Source organism: Saimiri boliviensis, chromosome 10 (genome assembly GCF_048565385.1).
Source record: "Saimiri boliviensis isolate mSaiBol1 chromosome 10, mSaiBol1.pri, whole genome shotgun sequence".
Lineage (NCBI taxonomy): Eukaryota > Metazoa > Chordata > Mammalia > Primates > Cebidae > Saimiri > Saimiri boliviensis.
This window is the reverse complement of record NC_133458.1, coordinates 35,675,141-35,699,560: the sequence shown is the minus strand read 5'-3', so window position 1 is coordinate 35,699,560 and position 24,420 is coordinate 35,675,141. Positions and strand designations below refer to the sequence as shown.

General features: G+C 38.6%; 1 protein-coding gene across 2 annotated transcripts; it reads left to right on the top strand.

The window, feature by feature from the left end:
- The first annotated feature begins 8,568 nt into the window (after nt 1-8,568).
- Nucleotides 8,569-24,184, top strand: WNT16 (Wnt family member 16). Of its 2 annotated transcripts, none has more exons than XM_003921045.3 (4): nt 8,569-8,682; nt 12,653-12,903; nt 14,762-15,048; nt 21,956-24,184. In XM_003921045.3, exons 1-4 carry the CDS (start codon nt 8,618-8,620, stop codon nt 22,418-22,420), a joined length of 1,068 nt encoding a protein of 355 aa, XP_003921094.1. In that variant the 5' UTR covers nt 8,569-8,617; the 3' UTR covers nt 22,421-24,184. The 2 variants fall into 2 exon arrangements, with proteins under 2 accessions (XP_003921094.1, XP_003921093.1); XM_003921044.4 differs by lacking the exon at nt 8,569-8,682 and adding an exon at nt 12,087-12,473.
- Nucleotides 24,185-24,420: the final 236 nt, after the last annotated feature.

Genomic DNA, 24,420 nt, shown 5'->3' with positions numbered 1-24,420 from the left:
GGAGGCTGAGGCGGGAGAATTGCTTGAACCTGGGAATCGGAGGTTGCAGTAAGCCAAGATTGTGCCATTACACTGAAGCCTGGGCCACAAGAGTGAGGACTCCATCTCAAAAAAAAAAAAAAAAAAAAGGAACATAGATATGTCTATTTGGGGGGCATCACTCAACCCACTATAATGTCCTAGTCCCTGGAACCTATGAATATGTTACATGGCAAAAAGGACTTTGCAGCTGTGATTAAGTTAAGAATCTTTAGAAGAATTTCCTGCATTATTCATTGGGTGCTAATTCAATCACAAGGTCCTTACAAGAGGGAGGCAGGAGAGTCAGTCAGAGAAGAAGATATGACAATAGAAGCAGAGATAGAGGAGATGTGACAACAGAAGCAAAGGTTAGACTGATGTGAGGAAGGAGCCTCAAGCCAAGGAAAAGAGGTGGCCTCTAGAAGCTGGAAAGGGCAGAGAAACCAATTATCCTCTGCAGGCGTCCCCAGACTTTTTACACAGGGGGCCAGTTCATTGTCCCTCAGACAGTTGGAGGGCCGCCACATACTGTGGTCCTCTCACTGACCACCAATGAAAGAGGTGCCTCTTCCTGAAGTGCGGTGGGGAGCCGGATAAATGTCCTCAGGGGGCCGCATGCAACCCTCCGACTACGGTTTGGGGACGCCTGCTCTAGGGCCTCTAGAAGAGACCCAGCACTGCGGATCCATTGTAGATTTCTGACCTCCAGAACTGTAGGATGGTACATGTGTGCTGTTTTATGCCACTCAAATTGTGGGAATTTTTTAAAGGGGCAATAGGAGACCAATACATAATATACAATGATAAGAAAACATAGCACACTCAAAATTAAAATAGGATATTTCATTTTTTAAAAAAGCATTGCAAAAAAAAAAAAAGCATTGCAAAGAAACATACAAGGAGCTCTTAGAAGACATACCCATACACAAGCACCTGCACACACATATAGAGGTCCACATGAATACACTCATACTAGCAAAACAAAAAACTCAATAGAAAGCTATAAAGATGTAACTGAGAAAAATTACACATAAATTAGAGAAAAACATACAGAAGAAAATAGGACAGAACAGTTACAAAACTTAAAGACTCAGAAAGTTGATCCAATGTTCATAAAATAGAAATTTCAGAAGAAGGAAAAAATGGAAGAAAGAAAATCAATAAAATAATTTGAAAATGTTTTTCTACAAGCAAAAACGTGGGTTCTTATATGGAGATAGGCTACTGAGTGTCTAGACCAATTGATGAAAATATATCCACACATAGTCACATTAGCATGAAGTTTCCAAGCATTACAGACAGATATTCTAAAAGATTCTAAAAGATACCAGACAGAAAATAAATAAATTCATATGCAAAGGGTCTGGAAAGTTTCAGTAGTAACCACGGAAGCTAGGAAAAAATGGGGAAATGTCTTCAACTATCTGAATGAAAATTATTTCTAACCTACAATTTGATACCTAACCAAACTTTCGGAGTAGGTAGGATTAAGCTATTGTAAAACAGGTGAATTCTGATACAAATTTACTCTACGTGTAATTTTTAATCAAGAAGCTACATTAGTATGTGCTCCACTGGAACAGGAGAGTAAATGAGAAATACACAAGATTCAGAAAAATGAGGTCTCTATTTAAAAACAAGGAATATATAATCCCTGGCATGAAGGTGAAGAGGATCCCTGGATCCTCGAGGAGGGCATCGAGTGTAAAAGCCACCATTCCTGATTGGAACAGGTCAGGGGATCTTGCAAGACACTGCGCCAACAACGGAATTGAAAGCACTTCTCATTCATCTGAGGAGATTTAGAAAACTGATGAGGTTTGGAGTTTGATTCATGGTAAGCACATAGAAAGCCAGGCAAATGGGAACTCACAGAATGGTGAGTTACCAGAGGCTGAAGATGGAGGAGAAATAGGAAGATGTTGATCAAACAGTGGAAAGTTTCAGTTAGATAGAAATAATAATTGTTTTAAGAGTTTTTTGCACATTATAGTGACCATAGTTAATAATAATACATTTTTCAAAATTGCTAAGAGAGTAAATTTCAAATGTTCTTACCACAAGAAAGGTACGTATTTAATGTGATGGAACATTAGTTAGCTTGATTTAATCATTCCATATTGTATACATCACCTCACCTTGTACCCCAAATTTATATAATTACAATTTGTCAATTTACAATAAGATTTAGGAAAAGAAAACTAAGTGGGGGGAAAAGACAAGTGAGGAAAAGGGAAATAATCACTGTCTGTTTAGCTTAGCAAAAATAACGTTATGTGTCATAATAGTGTAAAAGCTCACTGCTGATGTAACCATAATTTCAATATATCTATATACAAAATAGGATAAAAAAGTATACCTGTGCAGGGATTGGGGTGAAGGTCACAGATAATGCCTAAAATTTTAAAAATTAAGAAGTAATGTCATAAGTATTAATATTTAACAAATTGAAAAATATCGAAAGAATAAGGCGAAAGTGCTGCAAGTTGTTATTTTGGGGGAGGGGAAAATGGTAGGGAAGTGAGGAACTTGTTTTTCATTGCAAGACTTAGAGAATTGTTTATTCCATGTATGTGATTTAAAAAAAAAATCTATGGTACTGTTACAATTTTAGTGAGAGGATGTTTTATTTAAGCTGTTTTGCAAAGTTTGATGAGGCTCCCGAATAGTACAGTTTAAATATTAATATAAGGAAAGGAGGCTCAAAAAAATTTCAAGACTTGCTGGAGGTTACTGCATAAAACTAAGGGAAACAATCCTGGATGAGCTTAATCTTTCTAAGAGATTCTTCTGTTTCCTCCAGTTGTTAAATATTTTTATGACTTTCAACTCTTTTCTTTTGTTCATTTTTGAATTCCAAGCGAGATACACCTTAAAGCAAGCAATTACCAAAAATAACCTTCCATGGTGTTATCAAATCACTTAAATTATTCTGAAAAACCGTAGCATGTTTTTTCTATGCTATCACATGCAGTTAGAACATGTTTTGTCAAGCCTGAAAGTCTATGCAAATCTAACCACGAATAATTGTGAATATTACATGAATCAAAATATTTCTTCAGCATTTTTACGAGCATCTACATACATCAGTATTACATTTCTAAAATTTAACCTACTGATTTTAGGCCACCTGCTGAGTATCTATTTTGTGATTTAATCCCATCCAGTTTTCCAATCTTATATTGATTAGGCCACCTGATACGCTTCTGGGTCACTTGCCTGAGATGCTAATGTGTGAGGAATCATGAATTAATTTTAACGTTTCCAGAGGAAACCACAAACAGAAACACAAACCAACTAATGTGTTCTAAGGTTAAAAAGGTAGAGGCGGATATTATTTAGAAACACTATAATTATTGGTGAAATCATCCTCTTTGCTCCATTGGGTTAACTTGTACAGCTGAGGGGATGACAATAAGAACTCTGCTCTGTCTCAACATGGCTTCTAAGTGCAGAAATGAATAGGGCTTCGATGGGCATTAATAGGTCCTATGCTAACTACTCCTCTTACCACTGCAAAGCTTGTCTTTTCTCAGAATACAGTCCAAAGGATTTGCAATATAGTAATCTTGTCTGTAGCTTCTGCGAAGATTCTTAATCTCCCTGCCTGTCTCTTTTGAGGGCTTGCAGTACTATATTTTACAGTAGGTAGCAGAACTGATTAACTTGCCATCTCTGCCCAAGAGAGTGAAGATTTCCTTTGGCATTTCTGTACTCTCATTTCTTCCTTCTATGGTGAAGAATATGTTCCTCTATTTTCCACCTTATTGGTTGTTCCTTCCCTGTGGAAAAAGAGTGGCCAGTCAATTGGTCCCCATCAAAAGTGGGTGACTCAGAAGATGGTTCCACTTTTCCTCTTCGTAGATTTCAGTGTCCTCAGTTAGAGCGAGCTCTTCTCTCCACTGCCTGTTGCCTCTTCCTGGTTTCTTCTCTCAGCTAGATCTGATATATCCACCCAGCCCAGCTTTTCAGCCTGAAACTGGGTGGATATATCAGATCAACCTTGCCTGCAGTCTTCATTTCAAGCAGAAGAAGTAGGAAATTTCACTTTGCATAGTAAAATAATACTAGGAAGCTTTGTACTTAATAAAATTGATACTTTGCCCAAACTGGTTCAGTTCTCTCTGTACATGCGTTATTCATCAGAACCCCTGGGGAAAGGAGGGGAGTGGAGTATGAAGGGTAAGATTCCAGCACTGAACCCCACCCCAGACTGCCAACAATTACCATAAGCTTAAGGCCAAATCAGTTCCTGAAGGAAAACTCCTTCCAGCCAAAGCCTGCCATAACTCAGTTAACCTATAAGGCAAATATTAGTTCTCTCCCCAAAACAGCATTAAAATGTGGCTCCACTGTGTTTGTCTGGTGCCGGTTTCACGAGTGTGCCCTGGGGATTTCAGACAATAGGCTGGTGCTAAAGTAGCAACTGGAATCTTTTACCCAGCCGGCTGGACTCCGACTCTGTTCTGGCATCTGGCCCAGTATATCAGAATTGTGGTTTCAGTCCATTTTGGAAGCTGCTTCACTAAGCCATGTGACAACCCCAAAAGTTGGTCTGGCACCAGAAGACTTCATCAGATTGCGAACTTGAGAGCCCTCGAGTTGGCTGTTTTTGTATTGATGCCTCTTTCCCATAATCATTAACAGAAGGTGAGAGGGCTGCAGTTGGAACACACCTAACACCTACTATGCAGTTTGTGTTTATGTCTCTGAACCCTCATAAATCTCCTGGGCTCTGAGCACTTGCCTACCCAAATAAAAGCATTCTCTGGAGGAAACTCCAGTAAGAGTTTGAGTGATTAGACTAGCTCAACAAACTTACCTGAAAGGAGCACATGGCATGGCTACAGATTTGTCAGAAAGATTTAAGTCTCGGTTTATTTACTGATTTTAACACTAGCAGAAACCAAAGCTGTGAATACTCTCAGCATAGCCATCTGGTGGTCCGCTTGGAACTTGTATAAATCACATGGCACATACTAATGTAATGTAGTAGGTAGAAGTCATGACAAATTTCCAATTGTGAAGTGGTAAATTAGTAGATTATGTCAATGCTGACAGCTCTCAACTTCATGCTTCATTGATTCCATGATTCCTGTAAGAGATTCTTTGTCTGTTAAAAAACCACCACTCAACCATTATTGAATGCCTACTATGCGTTCAGGCCTGTGGTAGGCAATAGGAGTTGCAAAAGAATTACTAATACTCATTGATTTAAAGATGTTTTATAATCTAATTAGTCACTGCCAACTAAGGTAAAAAAGTAAATTAAGTGATAACTATGGTGGAAGGGACCAAAGGTGATATAGGAATTGGGCAGAGAGCAATGTTAACATGGTTAACTCCTAAAGTGGTATGACCTAGAAGATGGGTAGATGGGTTTGAGTAAGTGGAAGAAGAGAAGAGAAAGTTTTAGGAATAGAGGCAGTGTCTCTCAAGGAATTGAAATACAAATATGCAGGTTCTGCTTCTGGAAAAGGGAAGAAAGAAGTTGTCTTGCTTAGGAATAATGAGTACAAGGAAATAGAGTGAATTTAATCAGAAAGGACAGCTATAAGAAAAATCAAAATAAAGAATTTTAGAAGTCAAATCAAAGGGTTTAAAACTGATGATGTAGGAGTATATAAATTATTAAAGATTTTAGGCAGGAAAGTGAAAATATTAAGGTTAAATGTGAACATTGAGATATAAGAAAACACCAAATGGCATTTGTTATTTGTTGCTTGGCCAGACTTAAAAATCTCCATTTCAACTTGCTCCCACTCATAAGGAGGACAGTAACCAATGGTTAGACATACAAACAATGACCTTGGATACAAAAGGAGTATCAGCAATTGCTGACTTTTGACTGGCATTTGTTGACTCAAAGATATTTATGACATGACATCAACTATAATTGTGCAGACCAACAGGTAGAGTAGGATAGATGTAGTCAGTTCTAAATGGCTTTTCCCTTGAAGTTGTTTGTTTGTTTGTTTTTGAGATTGGGTCTCACTCCATCACCCAGGCTGGAATGTAATGGTGCGAACACTACTCTCTACCGCCTCGCACTCCAGGGCTCAGGCGATCTTCCTGCCTCATCATTTCAAGCAGCTAAGACCACAGATGCACACCAACACACCAGCTAATGTTTAAATTATTTGTTGAGACAGGGTCTCCCTATATTGCTCAGGCTGGTTTCAAACTCCAGGGCTCAAGCGATCCTACCACCTCAGCCTCCTAAAGTGCTGGAATTACAAGTGTGAGCCACCACGCCTGGCCCCTTAAAGTCTTAATTATTCTATCTTAGGAAAATCCCCCAAGAAGAGAAAATTTGTTTTTCCATGATAGGCAGCCTAGTGATTACTCCATAAATATTACTCTAAAAAATGTAAATACCAGATCTTTAATTTTCTTGATAACATTAAAACATTAAAATAATTCATTAGTTAATGTAGTTGCTTTATTTGGAAATGTTTACTGGAAAAAAGTATTTAAACAATAAAAACTACAAGTATATTTCAGTTTTGTGCATTTTGCTTACTTTCACCCTCTGAATGAAGTTACCACTCTTACTTGTCAAGGAATGTTTTTACTTTTATTTCAAAAAAAAATTGCATAATGCCTACAAAATACCACTTAAAAAAATCTTGAGGTACCCTCTTTTTTATTTTAAACTTTTTAAGGATTGCTGGGGAGATGCTGGTAAGAGATATATCACTTTCTACTAACACTTGACAAGGCTTCTCCAACCTTAATTACTAGGATGAGTAAACAAAAACTTTAACTTTTGTGGTTGTGGAAATTTAAAAAGCAAACCGTCATCCCTTTCCAACTCCTGTTTTTTCTCCTGGGACCATCACTGATGTCTCCTCTGTTCCTCCAAGTCTGTCATTCCTGCGGGTTTTTCTGGCCACTAAAGGACAGCAGGCTATCCAGAATGCCATTCTCCACCCCCTTCTGAGAGCCAGTGGTCACAAGCCTGTGCTCTGTTCCACACTTGTAGCATCCAGGTGGAATTTAAAATAGAATGGATGGGGACCCAGTTATGTAAAAAGTCACCTCTGGTCTTCTGTTCTATCATGGGAGTTAAGACCAGCTGGGGTGCTTCTGGTATCAGTTTCCAGCACATAAGTCTCTGTGATCTACAGCAGAAATTCTTACAACAAGGCCTTTAGAAGTCTCGTCCTCTGATGGGCTGCCAGAGGCAGAGTCCAAGGCATATCTCTGCAGGCAGACTTTTTTTGCTGAGTTTCCTAGGGACTGAGAGAAAACTATCAGAAGGAAGAGGCTCCCCTGTGTTCTACAACTAGTAATCTACTACTGTCTTGGGTGGAAGATGGGATTTATTGTTGTCCAGCTACTTATCTGGTTCAGTTGGCTCCGCTGATTGGAGATGACCACAGTCACAGATTCAGTACCTTAAGAAAGCTCTTTTGAGTGAAATGAATATGCTTGAAATCTGGCTCTCCCCTTCCTAAATCCTTTTCCCTGAATACACCTCAGAGCACCTTACCTCTTGCTAGGAAAATGAGTTTAAGTGTGTGCCCTCTCTGTGGAATCCAGAGACTACAAGTGCTTGAGTAACCTATGCAACTTGCTGTCTTGTGATTTTCTTGGTATCACTAATCAAATTCTAGTCAACTGGGCTCAGATCATGACATGACATAAAATTAGCTCTCATTTATTTATTTATTAAATGATTAATGATAAAATCTTCACAACATTTTGCACATATGGACACTTGAAGCTTAAAAAGTGTGTATAGTACAGTAAGCCTCAGGTCTCACATTCTATTGGTCAGTTAATATTTTGTCCTCTCTTCAGTCACAAAACAAAAAATAACAAATAGGAAAAGAAGCTCCTACTTGCTGCGAAAGAAATGCACAATTTGAAACGTGCAACTGTATACATGTCTGGATTTGATTTATCCTTTATTTCATTCATCAAGTCTAAATAGCATAATCCCCTCCAATGAGAGTAGAGTTGAGCGGCTTTATAATAATAGACGTAAATTAGATTATGAAAGGGCTCCTCACTTTCGTATGTCAGGATAAATAAAATATCTGTAACTTCTTATATTCTCCAAACAAAATTTCACATGACTTGGCAAGATATTTTAAAATTCAACCATTTTACCATTTTAAATGATTTCTGCCATTAACATAGATCCATTTTCCTTGAAATCCAGAAGCAAAAGTGAAACTGGAGATATTAATACAAGATAGGGGACAAAAAACTCTAGCCTACGCCACCTCAGGAACTGAGCCATCTTTCGGGTATACAAGACCCTGTCAATGGCTAAGTTTCCTCCTCCTGCAGTCCCCTAGCAAATGCAGCTTCGCCCTCCGCACCACGTGCACACGTGTGTTCACACACACAAGTACCACCACTCCAGCCCTATGGCAGCTCCAGTAAGAGATTCAGATCTGAAAAATAAATTTTGATCATTTTACAAATGAAAAAACTGAGACTCAAAGTTGAAATGAGTAGTCCACATATCATCACCTGCTGACAGAAGCCCTAGTTTACCCAACCCAGCCCAGGGCTCTTTCCACTGCCCCTCTCAGCTAGCAAAAACCACAGAGGGCAAAAACAGAAAGATGGAAAGGCACTCATGCATCTCACCATTTGCCTCAGAGAGACCTGCTTCACAGAGGAGTCTCAAAAGACCTCCCTATGGTAGGTTTTGTTTATTTTTGGAGGACAAAACAATTTTTTCAATGTTTCGGTGGAGAGATCTGTGAACTGTGATGTAAGGCACCATAAAACACCAGTAAAAAATTTCAACCCAAAACCCAATATTGAGATTTGGGGATTTGGTCGGGAAAAGTATTTTTATGTATATACATAAATCCTAACAGATATGTTTTGAATTAGATTATGCAGCAGTATGTTGTAGTGAAAAAAACAGGGCCTTGGCCAGGTGCCATGGCTCATGCCTATAATCCCAGCACTTTGGGAGGCTGAGGCAGGAGGATTGAAACAGGAGTTTGAGACCAGTCTGGGAAACATAGTGAGACCCTTGTCTCCACAAAAAATAAAAAATGTAACTGAATATAATGGTGCACACTTGTAGTACCAGCTAGTCAGGAGGCTGAGGGGGAGCATCGCTTGTGCCTGGGAGTTGAGGCTGTAATGAGCCATGATAGAGCCACTATACTCCGGGCTGGGCAATAGAGTGACACCTCACCTCAAAAAAAAAAAAAAAAAAAAAAAAAAAAAAAAAAAAAAAAAAAAGGAGGGTCCTCTAAAATAAGGTTGAAGGTTTTTATTTTGTTTTGTTTTACCCTACTACTTATTAGCTGAGTAACCTTGAGCAAGTTTCTTAATCTTCTCAAATTAATTTCCTTATCTGTAAAGTGAGTATCAATTTGGTGTAGAGAAAGATGGAGGATGAGACAGAAACAGGGAGACAAAGAAAGAGAGTAAGAGGGAGTTGGGGCCATGACAGCTCTCAGAATATGAAACTTCACAATACCTGGCACAAAATCATCATTCAAATGTCTGGTGGCTGAATGAAAAGTCTCCTTCTTCAGCTAGGTCAACTCCCAGAAATATGTCTCCTTTGCTTTGAAGATAAAGACAGGATGACCCCTAAGGCTCCAGCCCATACAAAAGAGGTGCTAGATGACTCAGGCCTTAAAATTGTGTCTTGTGTTTGAGAATGTTTGTTACACAGTGATCTCAAACTGCAAGTACAGAATACCCTGGGACTGCACCCCAAAGGCTTTATCTGGATGCCTAGACTTGCTAGATTCCCAGAATAACAATGAATTCAACATTCAAGTGTCTCTTTCCCACTGTGATCTCCAAGACTGAAATAATCTTCCTCTCTGTGTTCACAGCACACTGTACTTTCATACATTTATTGCACTGTATTGTAGCTGCCTGCTCCCTTGTCTGTCTTGCCAAGTAGACCGTGAATGTCACAATCATTTGATTCAGTGTTATCCCCACTTTCTAGCCCATAATAGGGACTCATATATATTTTCGAATTTAAAAAATCAAAAAACCTCTTTAAAGCATCTACCACTGTTAGCCCTGAAATCACCCTAAGGTATGGATATTGCCCAGCATCCCCAAACCCAAGGTTGAAATGAAGTAATTAATCTCGTTCCAGCATTTAGGCCTCTTAGATATCTGCTCAGGATGTTCCTCAGGGTTAATCCACTCAATAAATTGTGTTCAAAAACAGAATCTCATGTACTGGGCCCAATGGCAGGGGTACAGCAAGGAATCCACCATGGTCTCTCCTGGAGAAGCTCACAGAATAAAATGAGCTTGGATGAAGCCTCTGACTTTCAGAGGCCACTAGCCATTAGCCAAAACATTTCTGGATCAGTATCTACATTCCATCATCAACTTGATTCTCTAAAATTTGGCTTTAGAATCTGGTACATAGTGTACACTCAATAAACATTTGTTGGATAAAGAAGTGAATGGGATAGGATGGAAATTTCAGCGGGCTTTTATTGCTCTAAGTGGATTGATATAGGAGCAGCAAATGTTATCAAATCCTTTTCTTGTTTTTTTCTTTATTTTATTTTATTACTATTATTTTTTTGAGTTGAAGTCTTGCTCTGTGGCACAGGTTATAGTGCAGTGGCACTATCTCAGCTCACTGCAACCTCCACCTCTTGGGTTCAAGCAATTCTCCTGACCCAGCCTCCCAGGTAGCTGGGATTACAGACATGCACCACCACACCCAACTAATTTGGTATTTTTAGTAGGGACAGGGTTTTACCATGTTAGCTAGGTTGGCCTTGAACTCCTGACATCAGGTGACCCACCTGCCCTGGCTTCCAAAAGTGCTGGGATTACAGGTGTGAGCCACCACACATGACCCCAAATCCTCTATTTAAGTAATTTGGCTTTGGGCACCCACTGAGCTGATGCATCCACCATGAGAATTTATCAGCACTTCAGAAGATCTCTGAGGACAGATGATGCTTCTTAGAAACACCTCTTGTGTCTAATTAGGTGAGGCAGGCTTTTCTGATACCACAGCTAAACATGTTCCACTTGCCTTTAGATAGCTCTCAGAGAACTTCCATCTTACAAAACATTGATTAACTAACCTTCCAAGTCTGCCAGTCACTGGAACACTTCCTGCTTCTGAACCATCTTGGGCTACACGGAGTACCCTGCTAGATTCTTTAATCTCTCTTACTGATCATCTAAAATTATTTTCTTTTACACTTGTGTGTGGTTGATTTGCACAGTTGGGGAAAAAGATATTGTCTTTATGAATTCCCACAAGACTAGGCACACCATTTTAAAAAATGTGTCTTCAATGTGTAGCCCTGCCCAAGGTCTCCATGAAAACCGTATGGTGGAACTGGAGAAAAAGGTCAGAGTACACCTCTCATGTACTCTAGACCTCTCCAGACAGCTCTCACTTTCTTTGTCCCCGTCTTCTGCAGGGCACTGACAGTGTTCTCGGGGACTGCAGGAAATGACAAACAGGGAAAAGGAAATCACAGAGCACGATTTAAATATGGCAGATGAGATGCTAGGCTGGAATCTTCTCTTTTGCTCAAAATAAATGCATACATAAGTGACGGTGACTGTAAGCTTGACAGCACTTCATCCATTCTCCAAAGTCTCCTGACAGTGGGACCTCAAGCAGGGGACTGGAAGGTCAATTTGTTTGGTACCAACTCTGACTCAAAAAATTATTCTCCTGTGAGGTGAAGGAGGAGAAAAAAAGAAGGGCAGTGACATTTTCCAGCCACTACACCCAGAGGGTAACCCAGATGTTGGTGGGATGGGTGGGACTCCTCAAACCCACGCCTTCCCCCAAGGTTGCTCAGAAGCGCCCTGTCAGTCTTCGGGTTGAATCAACCCCACGGCGACCCGCTGTAAGGAGACTGTGACAGCAGGAAAGGTCATGACACGCCCGGGTCTGGACACGCTGTCCCGGAGGCCGGGCGCGCCCCCCTCGGAGCCGCTCTCCACCAATGAGAGCCTGAGGTCCCGAGATGATGAGATGCGGGGCCGCTGCTCAGCCAATCAGGCGCCAGGCGCGGCCGGTGGGAGGAGATGGGAGGAGAGACCGGGGGCGATGGAGACGCTGATACATCAACAGAAGTTTCTCACCTAGGAATGCGAGGGGCGCTCCCTCATCTCCTGCATAGCTCCACCTCTGCGCAGGAGAAGGGCCGAAGCTGCTCTCTCCACCACTCCTACTGCTCGCTGCAAAGGAGGGGGAAGCTGCTGAGAGCCCCTAACACTGCTAGCCTTTTAATGTTGTATGCAAGGAGGAAGAGGGCGAAGGATAACTTGGAGCTGGGCAACTGACCTCCGACCCGAAAGGCCTCTGGGGAGGGAGGGCAAAAGAGGAGCGGCTGGGCTGGGGGACTTGATGCGGGGGCCATGGACAGGGCGGCGCTCCTGGGACTGGCCCGCCTGTGCGCGCTGTGGGCAGCCCTGCTCGTGCTGTTCCCCTGCGGAGCCCAAGGAAACTGGATGTGAGTATGGAAGTGGCAGGGACGCATCGGGTAGGTGGCAAAAGGGGTGCCCAATCCCAGGGAACTGTCAACTGAGGCTGGGGGAGAAGGGCCTGGACCCTCGGAGGAGTTGACCTAATTTTTCGGAAAACATCTGGGACTGGGGAGCGGCTTACGCTATGGGCGGCGGTGTCTTACAGGTGGTTGGGCATTGCCTCCTTCGGGGTTCCGGAGAAGCTGGGCTGTGCCAATTTGCCGCTGAACAGCCGCCAGAAGGAGCTGTGCAAGAGGAAACCGTACCTGCTGCCGAGCATCCGAGAGGGCGCCCGGCTGGGCATTCAGGAGTGCAGGAGCCAGTTCAGACACGAGAGATGGAACTGCAGGATCACCGCGGCCTCCACCACCGCCCCGATGGGCGCCAGCCCCCTCTTCGGCTACGAGCTGAGCAGCGGTGAGTTCCGGGAACTTAGGGTTTGGTGGGTGACAGAAGGCGACAACTGCTCCACCGGTTCCTCCAAATAAATTGTGCTACTTGGTTCTGTAGTTTTCCAAGTTCCCAAAGAGGCCCTTTAGTGCCCGGGGATTGAGCACTTCAGAGGCCAGACCTGGGGTGCAGGTGCGAGCCTGGAGGGAGGTGACTCCCCAGGTCCAGAGCAGAGCTCTCGGGGCTGGAGCTCTTCCTCCTTCCTGCGGCGCTCCGCCAGAGTTGGAAAAAAACTCTAATTCTCCTACCCCGTCGACCCCCTCGGACCCCGTAGCGCCCCCCTACATGTGTGACCAGCTGGAGAAACATGATGTCGGCCACGGGGAATGCGGCTGCCGCATCTGCTTTGATTTAACCAGCTCCGCTGCGCACCAAGCCCTGGACAAGTGGCTAATTGCAGCGAAGCCCCACCTTTATTGGCTCCTAGGAGCACCGCATTGACAGAGTAATGGTGATTTTTAAAGCAACTGTCCGCGACCACCCAACCTGCGGCTAACCTGAGCGGGACCACTGGCGCGCTCCTTGGTTCTCTTCCCTCCTCTGCGCACTCCCGCAGCGCGGGAAGTTGCAGGAAAACAAAGTTCCGCTTCCACGTGCGTAGTGACTTGGTAGGATAAAGGTACAGGGAGCCAGGATTGTTCCTGGCATATCAGCAGATCCAAACAATGTTAGGACTGGGGCGCTGATAGATGCGCTATCGTTTTTCATGTTCATTTCCGTTGCCCCTCCGCCTTTGACCCTTCACTACGCGGTCCCTGCGCGCACCCCCGCCGAGCCGCGCACCTCCCCCGCTGCGTTTTAGCCAGCACGCCCTTCCGAAGGAGCCCTGGTCCCCGTAGGGGGGAAAAAAAAAGAAAAAAAGAAAAAGAAAAAGACAAAAAAAAAAAAAAGACGCGTTCTTCACAGTTGCTGAAATGCAGAAGCATCAGCTGTTGAAAAGGTTTATTGGAAAACGGGCATGAAACTGTTTCTACTCCAAACTAAACATCTGGAAAGAAAAAAAAAAAGTTGCCTGCTAATTCCCTTCTAGTCCATGTTATTAATGTTTTGGTGGACTTTAATTTTCAAAGATTTTAGCTCAAACTGTACTGCAGGAGGGTGCTAAATCCATGATTTTCAATGTTCGATTTTTTTTTCAATAGAACTTTTGTTTTGCTAATGACATTTTATTTATCTTACTTTGCATTGCTTTTAAGACTGTAAGAGGACTGGCTAGTACTATATAAAATGTTTAATTGTTTCATGTTAATGTAAGACTAATCTGTAATGTGAAACTGTACTGTGCCATTTACCAATTGCTTTGGTCTTTCCTTAATTTTAATTTTCATTTTGATTTGTATTATTTATGCAAACAAAAATCACACCAAAATGTTCAGCTTGTGTTCTGAGAGCACATTTTAAACTTAAAAAGAAAAATAATCTGTTTTTTTTGGGGGGGGGTGTTGTATTATCGTTTACAGTATCCATGCAAAGAATTTTTAATTCAACATGCATCACCGAGCTATGACTGTCAACTATGCACTGAAGTGGGTGCAAATGTACATTTTAAATTTTAAAAATAAAGAGATGATTTTAAGGTAAAGGGACAATGTATGACCATACAATATATGACGATATCTTCAAGTGGAATACTGAAAATTAATATTACTTTTTAAGAGACTAGAACAAGAGGAAATCTTCCTTTCTGAATATATACTCGTTAAAGCATCCATTGTAAGCAATTGAAAAATTACTTGTCTAGTAAGATGATGAGTAGGAGGCTTTGTTCTGAACATAAACAGAGAGTTGCCTGGCTCTCTAATTTAGCAATTTATATTTTTTCCAGGCACCAAAGAGACAGCATTTATTTATGCTGTGATGGCTGCAGGCCTGGTGCATTCTGTGACCAGGTCATGCAGTGCAGGCAACATGACAGAGTGTTCCTGTGACACCACCTTGCAGAACGGCGGCTCAGCAAGTGAAGGCTGGCACTGGGGGGGCTGCTCCGATGATGTCCAGTATGGCATGTGGTTCAGCAGAAAGTTCCTAGATTTCTCCATCAAAAACACCACGGGCAAAGAAAACAAAGTACTGTTAGCAATGAACCTACATAACAATGAAGCTGGAAGGCAGGTATGTATTAGAAAATAGAATAATCAAAATCCAATGCCTTTAGGTAATTAACTAGGACAGCACATCTGGATGAATCTGTCCAAATAACTTAAAAACCTAACACTGGCAGCCTTCAAGTGAGATGCTGAGAATTTATATTGTTTTTCAAAGACTACAAACACAGAAAATCTTCTTTTCTAAATATATATGCATTAAAGCATCCATGGTAAGCAATTGAAAAATTTCTTCTCTGGTAAGAGGATGAATAGAAGGCTTTGTTTAGAATGAATGTATGTTCGTGTGTGTGTGTGTGTGTGTGTGTGTGTGTGTGTGTATACACATTTGCATATATTTTACATATGTGTATTACACACACACACACATATATATATACTCTTTCATGAACATGTACTAATCACAATTTCGGTTCTCTATCTGATATGAGTTAAATCGTGTTATAGGATGTGTTTGTGGTTGTATACTGTGTATGCCTAAAACTTTAATTATAATATAATAGATGCACAAGTGCCTGTAGGCTTCATTGGTTCTGCCCCCTTAGTTGCAGAGCCAGAATAAGATCTACAGTATATGCCTATCTTATAGGACTGAATCGAATTTCATTTCCCCCAATTTAAATTTTTATTATATTTTTTGAAATCTACTTTTTAGTGGGCAGCGTCTCCTAAACACGTTGTGAGTTTTGTACTTACCTTTTTCTAGCAAACATTCTTAGGGAATACACACGCTTAACTAATATATTTTGTAAAGGAAAGTTTTTTTTTAAGACAAATAGTTATTTTATTATAAAGCAATGTAGGTTCATTTCTAAAATTCATAAATACACCTAAGCATTAAGAAGCTATAAATATGCTAAACATATATATTTTATAATATAGGTATCTTAAAGATACAGAGGAGGCACATTTGAAGAACTGCTACGTAATTACTGTCTTTTATGAATTCTACATTTTTACAGTTTTCTTAAAATGGATCATTCTTTAGCTACATTTAACTTATACATATTCACGTTAGTGAATATTGACACAATAAATTTTGAGTTCTATAACTTAGTTGGCAATTCAGTGACTTTTCTAAAAGAGTCTAAATCTTTTATATGAATATATATTTTCTATGTTGTAATAAACTTGTTCAGTATGTGAATATTAGTACGTATCATATACTCTTGTAAATATTCAATAATTTATAAAGGTCCCAAAGTAATCATTTCAATCTGCCACATTCTTCTGAAATAAATAAAACAAGTTGCAATATCTCTTAGGAATCTTTAAAGTATATGCTGCATTTGTTTTTCATTTTTGGAAAGTGAATAAATGGAACCCATTTAGAATAGTTACAAGTTACCATCAGTTTTCTTTACTTAGTCAATTTCAAATTCAAAAACAGAAAAGTCAGTAAATATAGCACCATCACCGTAACACTTCAAATTCAAATTTTAATTTTAATTCAATTTAAATATTTAATTCAAAATAGCAAAATAGTAGGAATGTCAGTAAACAGCCATGTAAGCTTTTCGTATTTTTCTTTAAAAATTTTAAGTTATCTTATTTTACTAAAATAACTCTTGCCTAACACCATAGTTATACACGTCTCTTTCTCTTAAGATTTTACCTTTTTTAAAAAAATGAGTGAGATGTTGCTTCAATTTGAATACTATCCAATAAAATAATTTTTATTATTTCTAGCATACTAATTAAAAGAGGTCAAATGTAATTAGCATATGTTCTTAAAACTCTGGAGTCAAAACTAGAGATAAGATTATTCAAATTAATACAATTTTAAAACAAGAAAACAAATAAACGAATGCTTGTTATTAACAGACCTTAAGTCTTTATTAGCCATTTTTTAAGGAAATTTGGTAGAGATTTTTAATAAACTAGAAATTCAAAACACAAAATCTCATGTTATAATTGATTATCTTAAATAAAATCATCTTGGGACCTGTAAATAACCCTAAAACATAAATGTACTTTCATTGGTAACATTTGGCAGCTAGTTGGTTTTATTTTATCTTGCGTGTTTTTCAAATTAGGTAGGTAATATTCTGCTCTGTAACCATTCATGTTAATCTTAAATTATTATTTATATTCTGACTTTATTAAAAACATACCTTTTATTCAGCATTAATTTTAATCCACTTTTATGGGCAAAAAATAATTTTCTAACATGATCTAGGTTCTTGCTGTTATTCTAACTAGCTTGAAAACAATTCAACCTATGCATATATGTACATTTTGTATAAATCTCTGAGTTTTCTCTACTGAATTTTTTTTCACATTGTTCATTTTTGGTTTACATTGTTTCACATGTAGATGAAATCTTAAAATATTAGAAAATGTTTACCTGGTTATTTGGTAGGTACGATGCTGGTGCTTTTGTTGTTGTTTTTGTTTTCTCATGAGGTATTATAATTCAACATAGTTTTGTATTTTTCTTTCTGTGGATGGGAGACAAAACAAAAACACCAAAAAACAGGTTTCCTCGTTATTAACTAACATGGAAGAGCAATCAGCTCATTTTTTTCAACATTGGCAATTAGGATTTTAATCTAATGGGCATGTTCTTCTGAGTAAAATTCAGGTCTGTATTCAATTGAGTTGATTTTCTTAGCCTCAAAATCCCAAACTCAAAATGTAGGAAAGCATTCAGAAAAATGTGGGTACTGGCGCTTAGTAGTACTGTGAGCAGGATAGATGATTTTCTAACCGCTAACCTTAAATACTCTGATTCCCACTTGGTTTCTGACACCATTCCTAAAGTTATGACTCCAAGAATAATGTTCCTGAATGGTGATTGGCTAACAGAATGATGTGATGTCTTCCAGGGGCAGAACTTCTGGGAATAATGTGACTTGGAATATTTATGGGTATTTCTTTTGGTGTGCTTAAAATATTTCCATTCTTCCCATGTCCACCTCATAAACTTTTAAGTTTCCCTACCCCATAATTTGTTTTATGATGAGTAACTCAACAAAGTGGGAAGGGCTCAATCCCAAATTTTCATTGACCTATTCCAAGAATATTTATAAGTAGTTGACCAACACATAGTGTTTTGCTTTTCAGTAGGTTCAAATATATTTTTGGACAGAAAAGGCAAAATGGGTCAGAGGAACAAGAATCCTACGTACACCCATCCAACCTCATGTCGCAGTTTTTATAAAAACTTAAATCATCTGATAGTTGAGAAAATGAAATGTTAGTCACAAAACGTTCCACAGCAGTTTTCTGGCCGTTTTTGTAAAATTCGGACAAAGTAATTTACTGAAAAACAATCACCAACTGCCACATTACCTCTGAGTCAAAATTATGGAACCAATCAGTTCTTAAACCACTTCTCAAGTGGTTTCTATGTTTACATTAAGTATTAATGATGCATCTTTCTTATTTCACTTCATTAGAAATTTATCAAACCAAAACTTACACAAGGAGCCCAGTAGATTAAATGTTACCCTCCTGATTGCTCTGACATAGTTTAAAAATATTCCACCAAAATGTGCACATCTGTTTGCAATAGTTAACAAAACATTCTTCTGTTAATATCGTTATAAAACTTAACAACTCAACTAGAGGAGAGAAAGGAATTTTCTCATAACCACACAGCACTCATTCCTTTGCTATTCTCTTATGTTCCTTTAGCAGAAAATGATGGTGCTATCGCTGCAATTCAGAATGGCTGTTTAACATTAATTAAGAATTCTAGAGGAAAATCTCCAGAACACACATTTTGGGGGAGTGTTCATGCAATTTCCTTAAATATGCTTGCATTTTCTTCTTTTATCTTTTCCTATTCTACTAAAATTATCCTGCTGCATATTAATACCTTATATCATTTATCACCAACTCTCCTTATGTAAGACAAATGTCTTAACCAGACTTTATTTTTCTGTAAAATTGAAATCATAAGTACCTGCTTAATAACTACCTACTATGTGCAACAGATTTCTTCCTCTAAAACTAAATCAGGTAAAATATTTATTAAAATGTGCTCTGAGAAGCACTAAGTTCTGTAGAATTAAACTTCGTGTATGTGTGCATGTTTAACTGCCCTTGAATTTTGCATTTCATCAGTTCTGAGTGGTGATTACATTTCTTTATTCTAATTCCAGGTTGTCCAGATTCTTTCCTTGGAGTATTATGGGGTATAATCTTTTAAATTCTAGGTCAGGTTACTGATAATTTTTTCCTTGAAGATCATTTATCTTTTTTTTCCAGACCAGCTATATATATCTATATAGTTTATAGATATAGATATTGTAAGAATATGTGTATACCTCTATAGATGTTCTAGGATATAAAAATAATATACATCATATATAATAAAAATATTATTTATTTTCTTATGTTTATTGTTAGAGACACTTACAATTCAAAGGTAATAGAATAAAACTCTTAAAAATGTCATCACAGAAAAATTATAAATTCTATGTATGTATTCAAAAGGGCTAATTTTCTAGGAGGGAAATCTTCCCGTACTTTCAATACAAATTCAGCAGATGATGTAATTGAATTTGAAAATCAGTCTCTCTTTTTATCCTTCAACCTGTGAGGTAGCGTGTAACTTTTGTAGAATAACACTATTACGGATGGGGTTAAAGCTGAGGGAATTGAAAGAGAGAGCCCAGCTGCTCAAAACAGTACCATTAACCTCTTAGCAGTGACACTTGTTTAAGAAGTGGTTTTTATTACTCCACCTTGATTTAGTTTACCAACAGAGGATGAGATAAAACTGTTCAATGCGCTGGACCAAATATTCAATAAGCATTTGATGAGCATCTACTCTGTCCCTTGTGCTGTGCAAATTGGCAGCATCTTACATGATGTCTGAGGTGGCCAATAAAAGAAAAAGTCGGCTCCTCAGTCATGATCCAGGGGGAGAAACAGCTTTAAATCACTAAGTGATGGTTGTAAAGAAGGGTGGTCAGCTTAAACATGTGAACATGCATTGTTAAGTTTTTAGTGTTCTTTGGACAATTTTGTTTTGTTGTTGCCTAGCACTGATTGTGCTCTCTTTTTCTCATAACCTTCAGGAGCTTAAAATTTGAACAAAGGTAGGCAGATCACATTTATTTGAACATTTATTTGCCCGGAAGTGTTTTAGAAATTTGAGGGCTTTGTGAATATGAAATGCCATAAATTTAACCAAATAAGCCTCTGTGACATACTTTATAAATTGCTGTCATGTAATCCCAGGACATCTTTTGCCCTGGGTTAAGAAGAAATCGATACATCTATTAGTTTCTTAGTTTTGTGAATTCAAAAAAAGCATATGTGCCTATAAAGGACATAATTTAAATATTATTCTGTTTATGATTTTAAACATACTAAGAAATATCAAGCATTGCACAAATCAATAGCGTATGCTCTTATTTGAGGTTGCAAATATTATTTGATAGTTCAGATATTTTTTATAGTTGTTTGAAAACATAACATTCTGCAAATGTCAGGTTTGGTACAAAATAGCAAAGTGTAGACCCCTGTCAATTTTGTAGTTTTGATAAGAACTGTAAATAGAATTTAAACTGTGAGGTTTTTCCTTTCTTTGGTGAGATTACATCCATAATTTCCAAGTTATTGAATGGATGGATCCATCTTTTATTTTACCCCGTATGTTGACAGCACGTCAACTCCACAGCTAGCCCTGATGATTTATTAATCTGTTCTGCCATCATCTGGGGATTGAAGGAAGCTATGTGGGCTAGCCTGGTATGTAAGAGATTAGAGCCCTAAACTTTTGAAATCTCTATATTGTTTTTGCCCCCCCTAGCCTCACTGGAAATGTTTATCTCAACTCTAACTGTACCTTCTTTTTCAGAGAAAGGGGCTTTTACTGAGACCTTAGTATGTGCCAGGCAGTGGGCTATTACAAATATAGGTAGTTTCATTTAATTTCTTAGTCTGCTTAAATTGAACTTAGCACTTAGAATTGGAAACTTACATAAACATTATCGCCTTACTATTTTCCATGCTAGGATACTGTTACTGATTAATCAAGGATAGGACATATGTTTGAATTAATTTCCCAGAAAAGGAGAATCTGCTTGGGGGAGCCACCACACTGTAGCCCCTTCTCCTTCTTACCAACTAAACCAGATTTATCACAGTTTCTTTCGTGGCCTGGAACCAGGAGATAGCATTGTTCCCCACCTTCCTCCCTCCCTTTGTATGTAACTGACTTTTACAGTGTTCAAACTTGAGAACTCTCCATTGAATCAATAGGTCTTATCCCTGGATGCCCATTAAAATAGTCTCAGCAGCTTGGTGGAAGTACCATGGCCTGGACACCCCATCCCCGGCCAGACCAGTGAAATCAGAATCTGAGACGTTTGACCATTATTTGTAAAGTTCTATGATGTTTCTGTGCACCATGAGAGCTGAGGGTAACTTCTCACTCGGTGCTTCTCAAATTTTAATGACAATCTTGTGAAACTGCAGCTTTTGATTCTGCAGGTCTGGAGTGGGGCCTGAGAGCCTGCATTTCTCACAAGTGATGCTGATGTTGCTGGTCCCTGAGCTGAATTCTGATAAATGAGGAGTTGAATTGTATCAGGAACATACAGGCATGCATGAGCATCCTACCACATTCAAAATTAGACCAGGGATTAGAAATAGAAGTAATTTCCTTTTGTTATCTCCGATAATCTCCAATAATATTAGTCTGGTCCACTGCTTTAAGTACAACTTGGAAAGGTTTGCTCTGGATGGTCAAGAAATTTGGACAAACATTTGGGACAAAAACCAAAGGACAAAACATTTGAAACCTACGAAGTTTAAAAGATTGTTTATGTTCAAAACCATCGTTTTATTGAAGAGAAAGGAGACTCAGAAAATTAAGTGATTAGATTAACTATGCTTCTGTTGTTGAGTAAAACACTTTATGATTGACAGTTGAACACAATTACTGTTGGTTTCAGGCTGTCGCCAAGCTGATGTCAGTGGACTGCCGCTGCCACGGAGTTTCCGGCTCTTGTGCTGTGAAAACATGCTGGAAAACCATGTCTTCTTTTGAAAAGATCGGCCATTTGTTGAAGGATAAATATGAAAACAGTATCCAGATATCAGACAAAATAAAGAGGAAAATGCGCAGGAGAGAGAAAGATCAGAGGAAAATACCAATCCACAAGGATGATCTGCTCTATGTTAATAAATCTCCCAACTACTGTGTAGAAGATAAGAAGCTGGGAATCCCCGGGACACAAGGCAGAGAATGCAACCGTACTTCAGAGGGTGCAGACGGCTGCAACCTCCTCTGCTGTGGCCGAGGCTACAACACCCATGTGGTCAGGCACGTGGAGAGGTGTGAGTGTAAGTTCATCTGGTGCTGCTATGTCCGTTGCAGGAGGTGTGAAAGCATGACTGATGTCCACACGTGCAAGTAACCACTCCATCCGGCGTTGGGCAAGACGCCTCAGCAATATATAATGGCATTGCAACCAGAGGGTGCCTCTCCCTGTGCAGCGCTAGTAAAGTTGACTCTTACAGTGAAATCCCCAGAAGCTTGGACCTCTCTGAGAGTTTCCTTTACCTGATAGACATATTTTCCTTTGCCAGATCAACCCATTGATCATGTGGATTTCTTGAGATTCTAACATTAAAAAGGTTTATATTCATCTTTTGGTGATTTGGGGACTATATATTGACATATAAGGAAGATAATCTGTTTCCTAAGCAAGAAATAACAGGAAACATCCCTCATGCCAGGAGGCCCGCCATACTCAGGATAAGATCCTTGAATATGGACGTTAGTTACAAGACTCAATAATGGTGGGTGATCATTAGTCATTTTTAAAAAGCACCTCTTATAGCAACAAGGAGACATTAATATGAATCTCATATATTCTGTCAGTATTTTAATGGAAGAGATTATACTGCTTGGGCATAGACAGAAGATGTTGAAAAGTTGACATAAGCAGTGGGTGCTGACTTATTCGTTCATGCACTTCCAAAGAAAGGCAATCAAAAAAGAATCTTCCTAAGTGATACAATATCCCTAAAAAATCCTTGTTACAGATGTTTAGTGACAAAGAATCAATATGTAAAAAGAAAATGGATGATTTAAAGTGCCTTTAAACTGAGAGAATCTAGAAAATGGTTCATAAGGTATATAGCAGTCTTTCATCTTTAGATTCATACTTTTATCACAGACCAGTTTCCACTGTTAAAAACCCACCTCTGAGATACTAGCGGGGAGAATCCTGAAACATGCGAGAAAAGTAGAGGCAAAAAGTAGAGGTTAAAAATATAATTTCATACATTGTAAAGAAAAGCACCCTTTAAATGTGTAAAGACAGTATTTTGTAAAGTATTTTGTTTAAAATGTTTCTATTTTGTAAATACAGTATTTAAGTTATATGATCTATATTAAAACTTAAAACATTTATTGACAAAGCCCAAGAGCTACGGCAGTAAAATTATCTCATAAATAAGTTTAACTTCTTTTTTTTTTTTCATACTATTAAAACTGACTATTTTTTTTGGACACAGAAGAGAATTTAATTTAGCAGTTAGTTATATGGAGGTGTTTCTTGCTAAAATAACAGTTTTACATGTTATAGATTAAAATAGCTGCAAAATATCAAAAATCATGTTATTTCAGCAGTCCGATTAATTGAATTCTCTTTTCACATTAGTTATGCTTAACTCATAAGGTTATAATAAATTATATAGTAAAAGTCTTAACTGGAAAAAAGAATCTAAATCAGAATAGTGATCAATTTATGGATCTGATATCCTGGATATTTATTATATTTTATGTAATGCTGCATTTCTATTTGAATGTTGAGTGGTCTTTCTTGTTTTAATATTCATGCGTGTATATTCATCATATTTTACAAGGTTCCTGGTAAAAATTACAGGGCTTTATTTAAGGTTGTATTTTAATGTAAATGCTTATGTTTTTTATGAATTGTTAAATATTTCAGTATTATACAGAAAAAACAGATTTTCTAAATTCAGAATGGAAAAAGAGAGAATATTCATTTTCATATTAATAAGACAAAGAAATGTTTCCCTGTCCCACAGTCTTCATTCTATTTCCCTTTAATTTTACTCACTGAGGCAGAGCAAAATTTTTGGAAAAAAGCAAACCCATGGAAAATGTCTCAGGTCTAATATTAAAATCAAGGCTAAGCATTTAACTGTGACTCGTAAAGTTTGAGAAAGTTATAATTTACTAAATGAGAGACACAGAAGTGGCAAATATAAATATAGTGCATATTTGAAAGTGGTTTTCCATTCTTTAACATCCATTGAATAGAATAATCTCAAAATAGACACTCTTTCCTGCTTATTTCTTCAAAAGTAAATGTTTTGTCTTCGTTGAACATAAGCACCCACAGAAAGACTGTAGTGTCTATTAACAACCAATTTCTTCTATTAA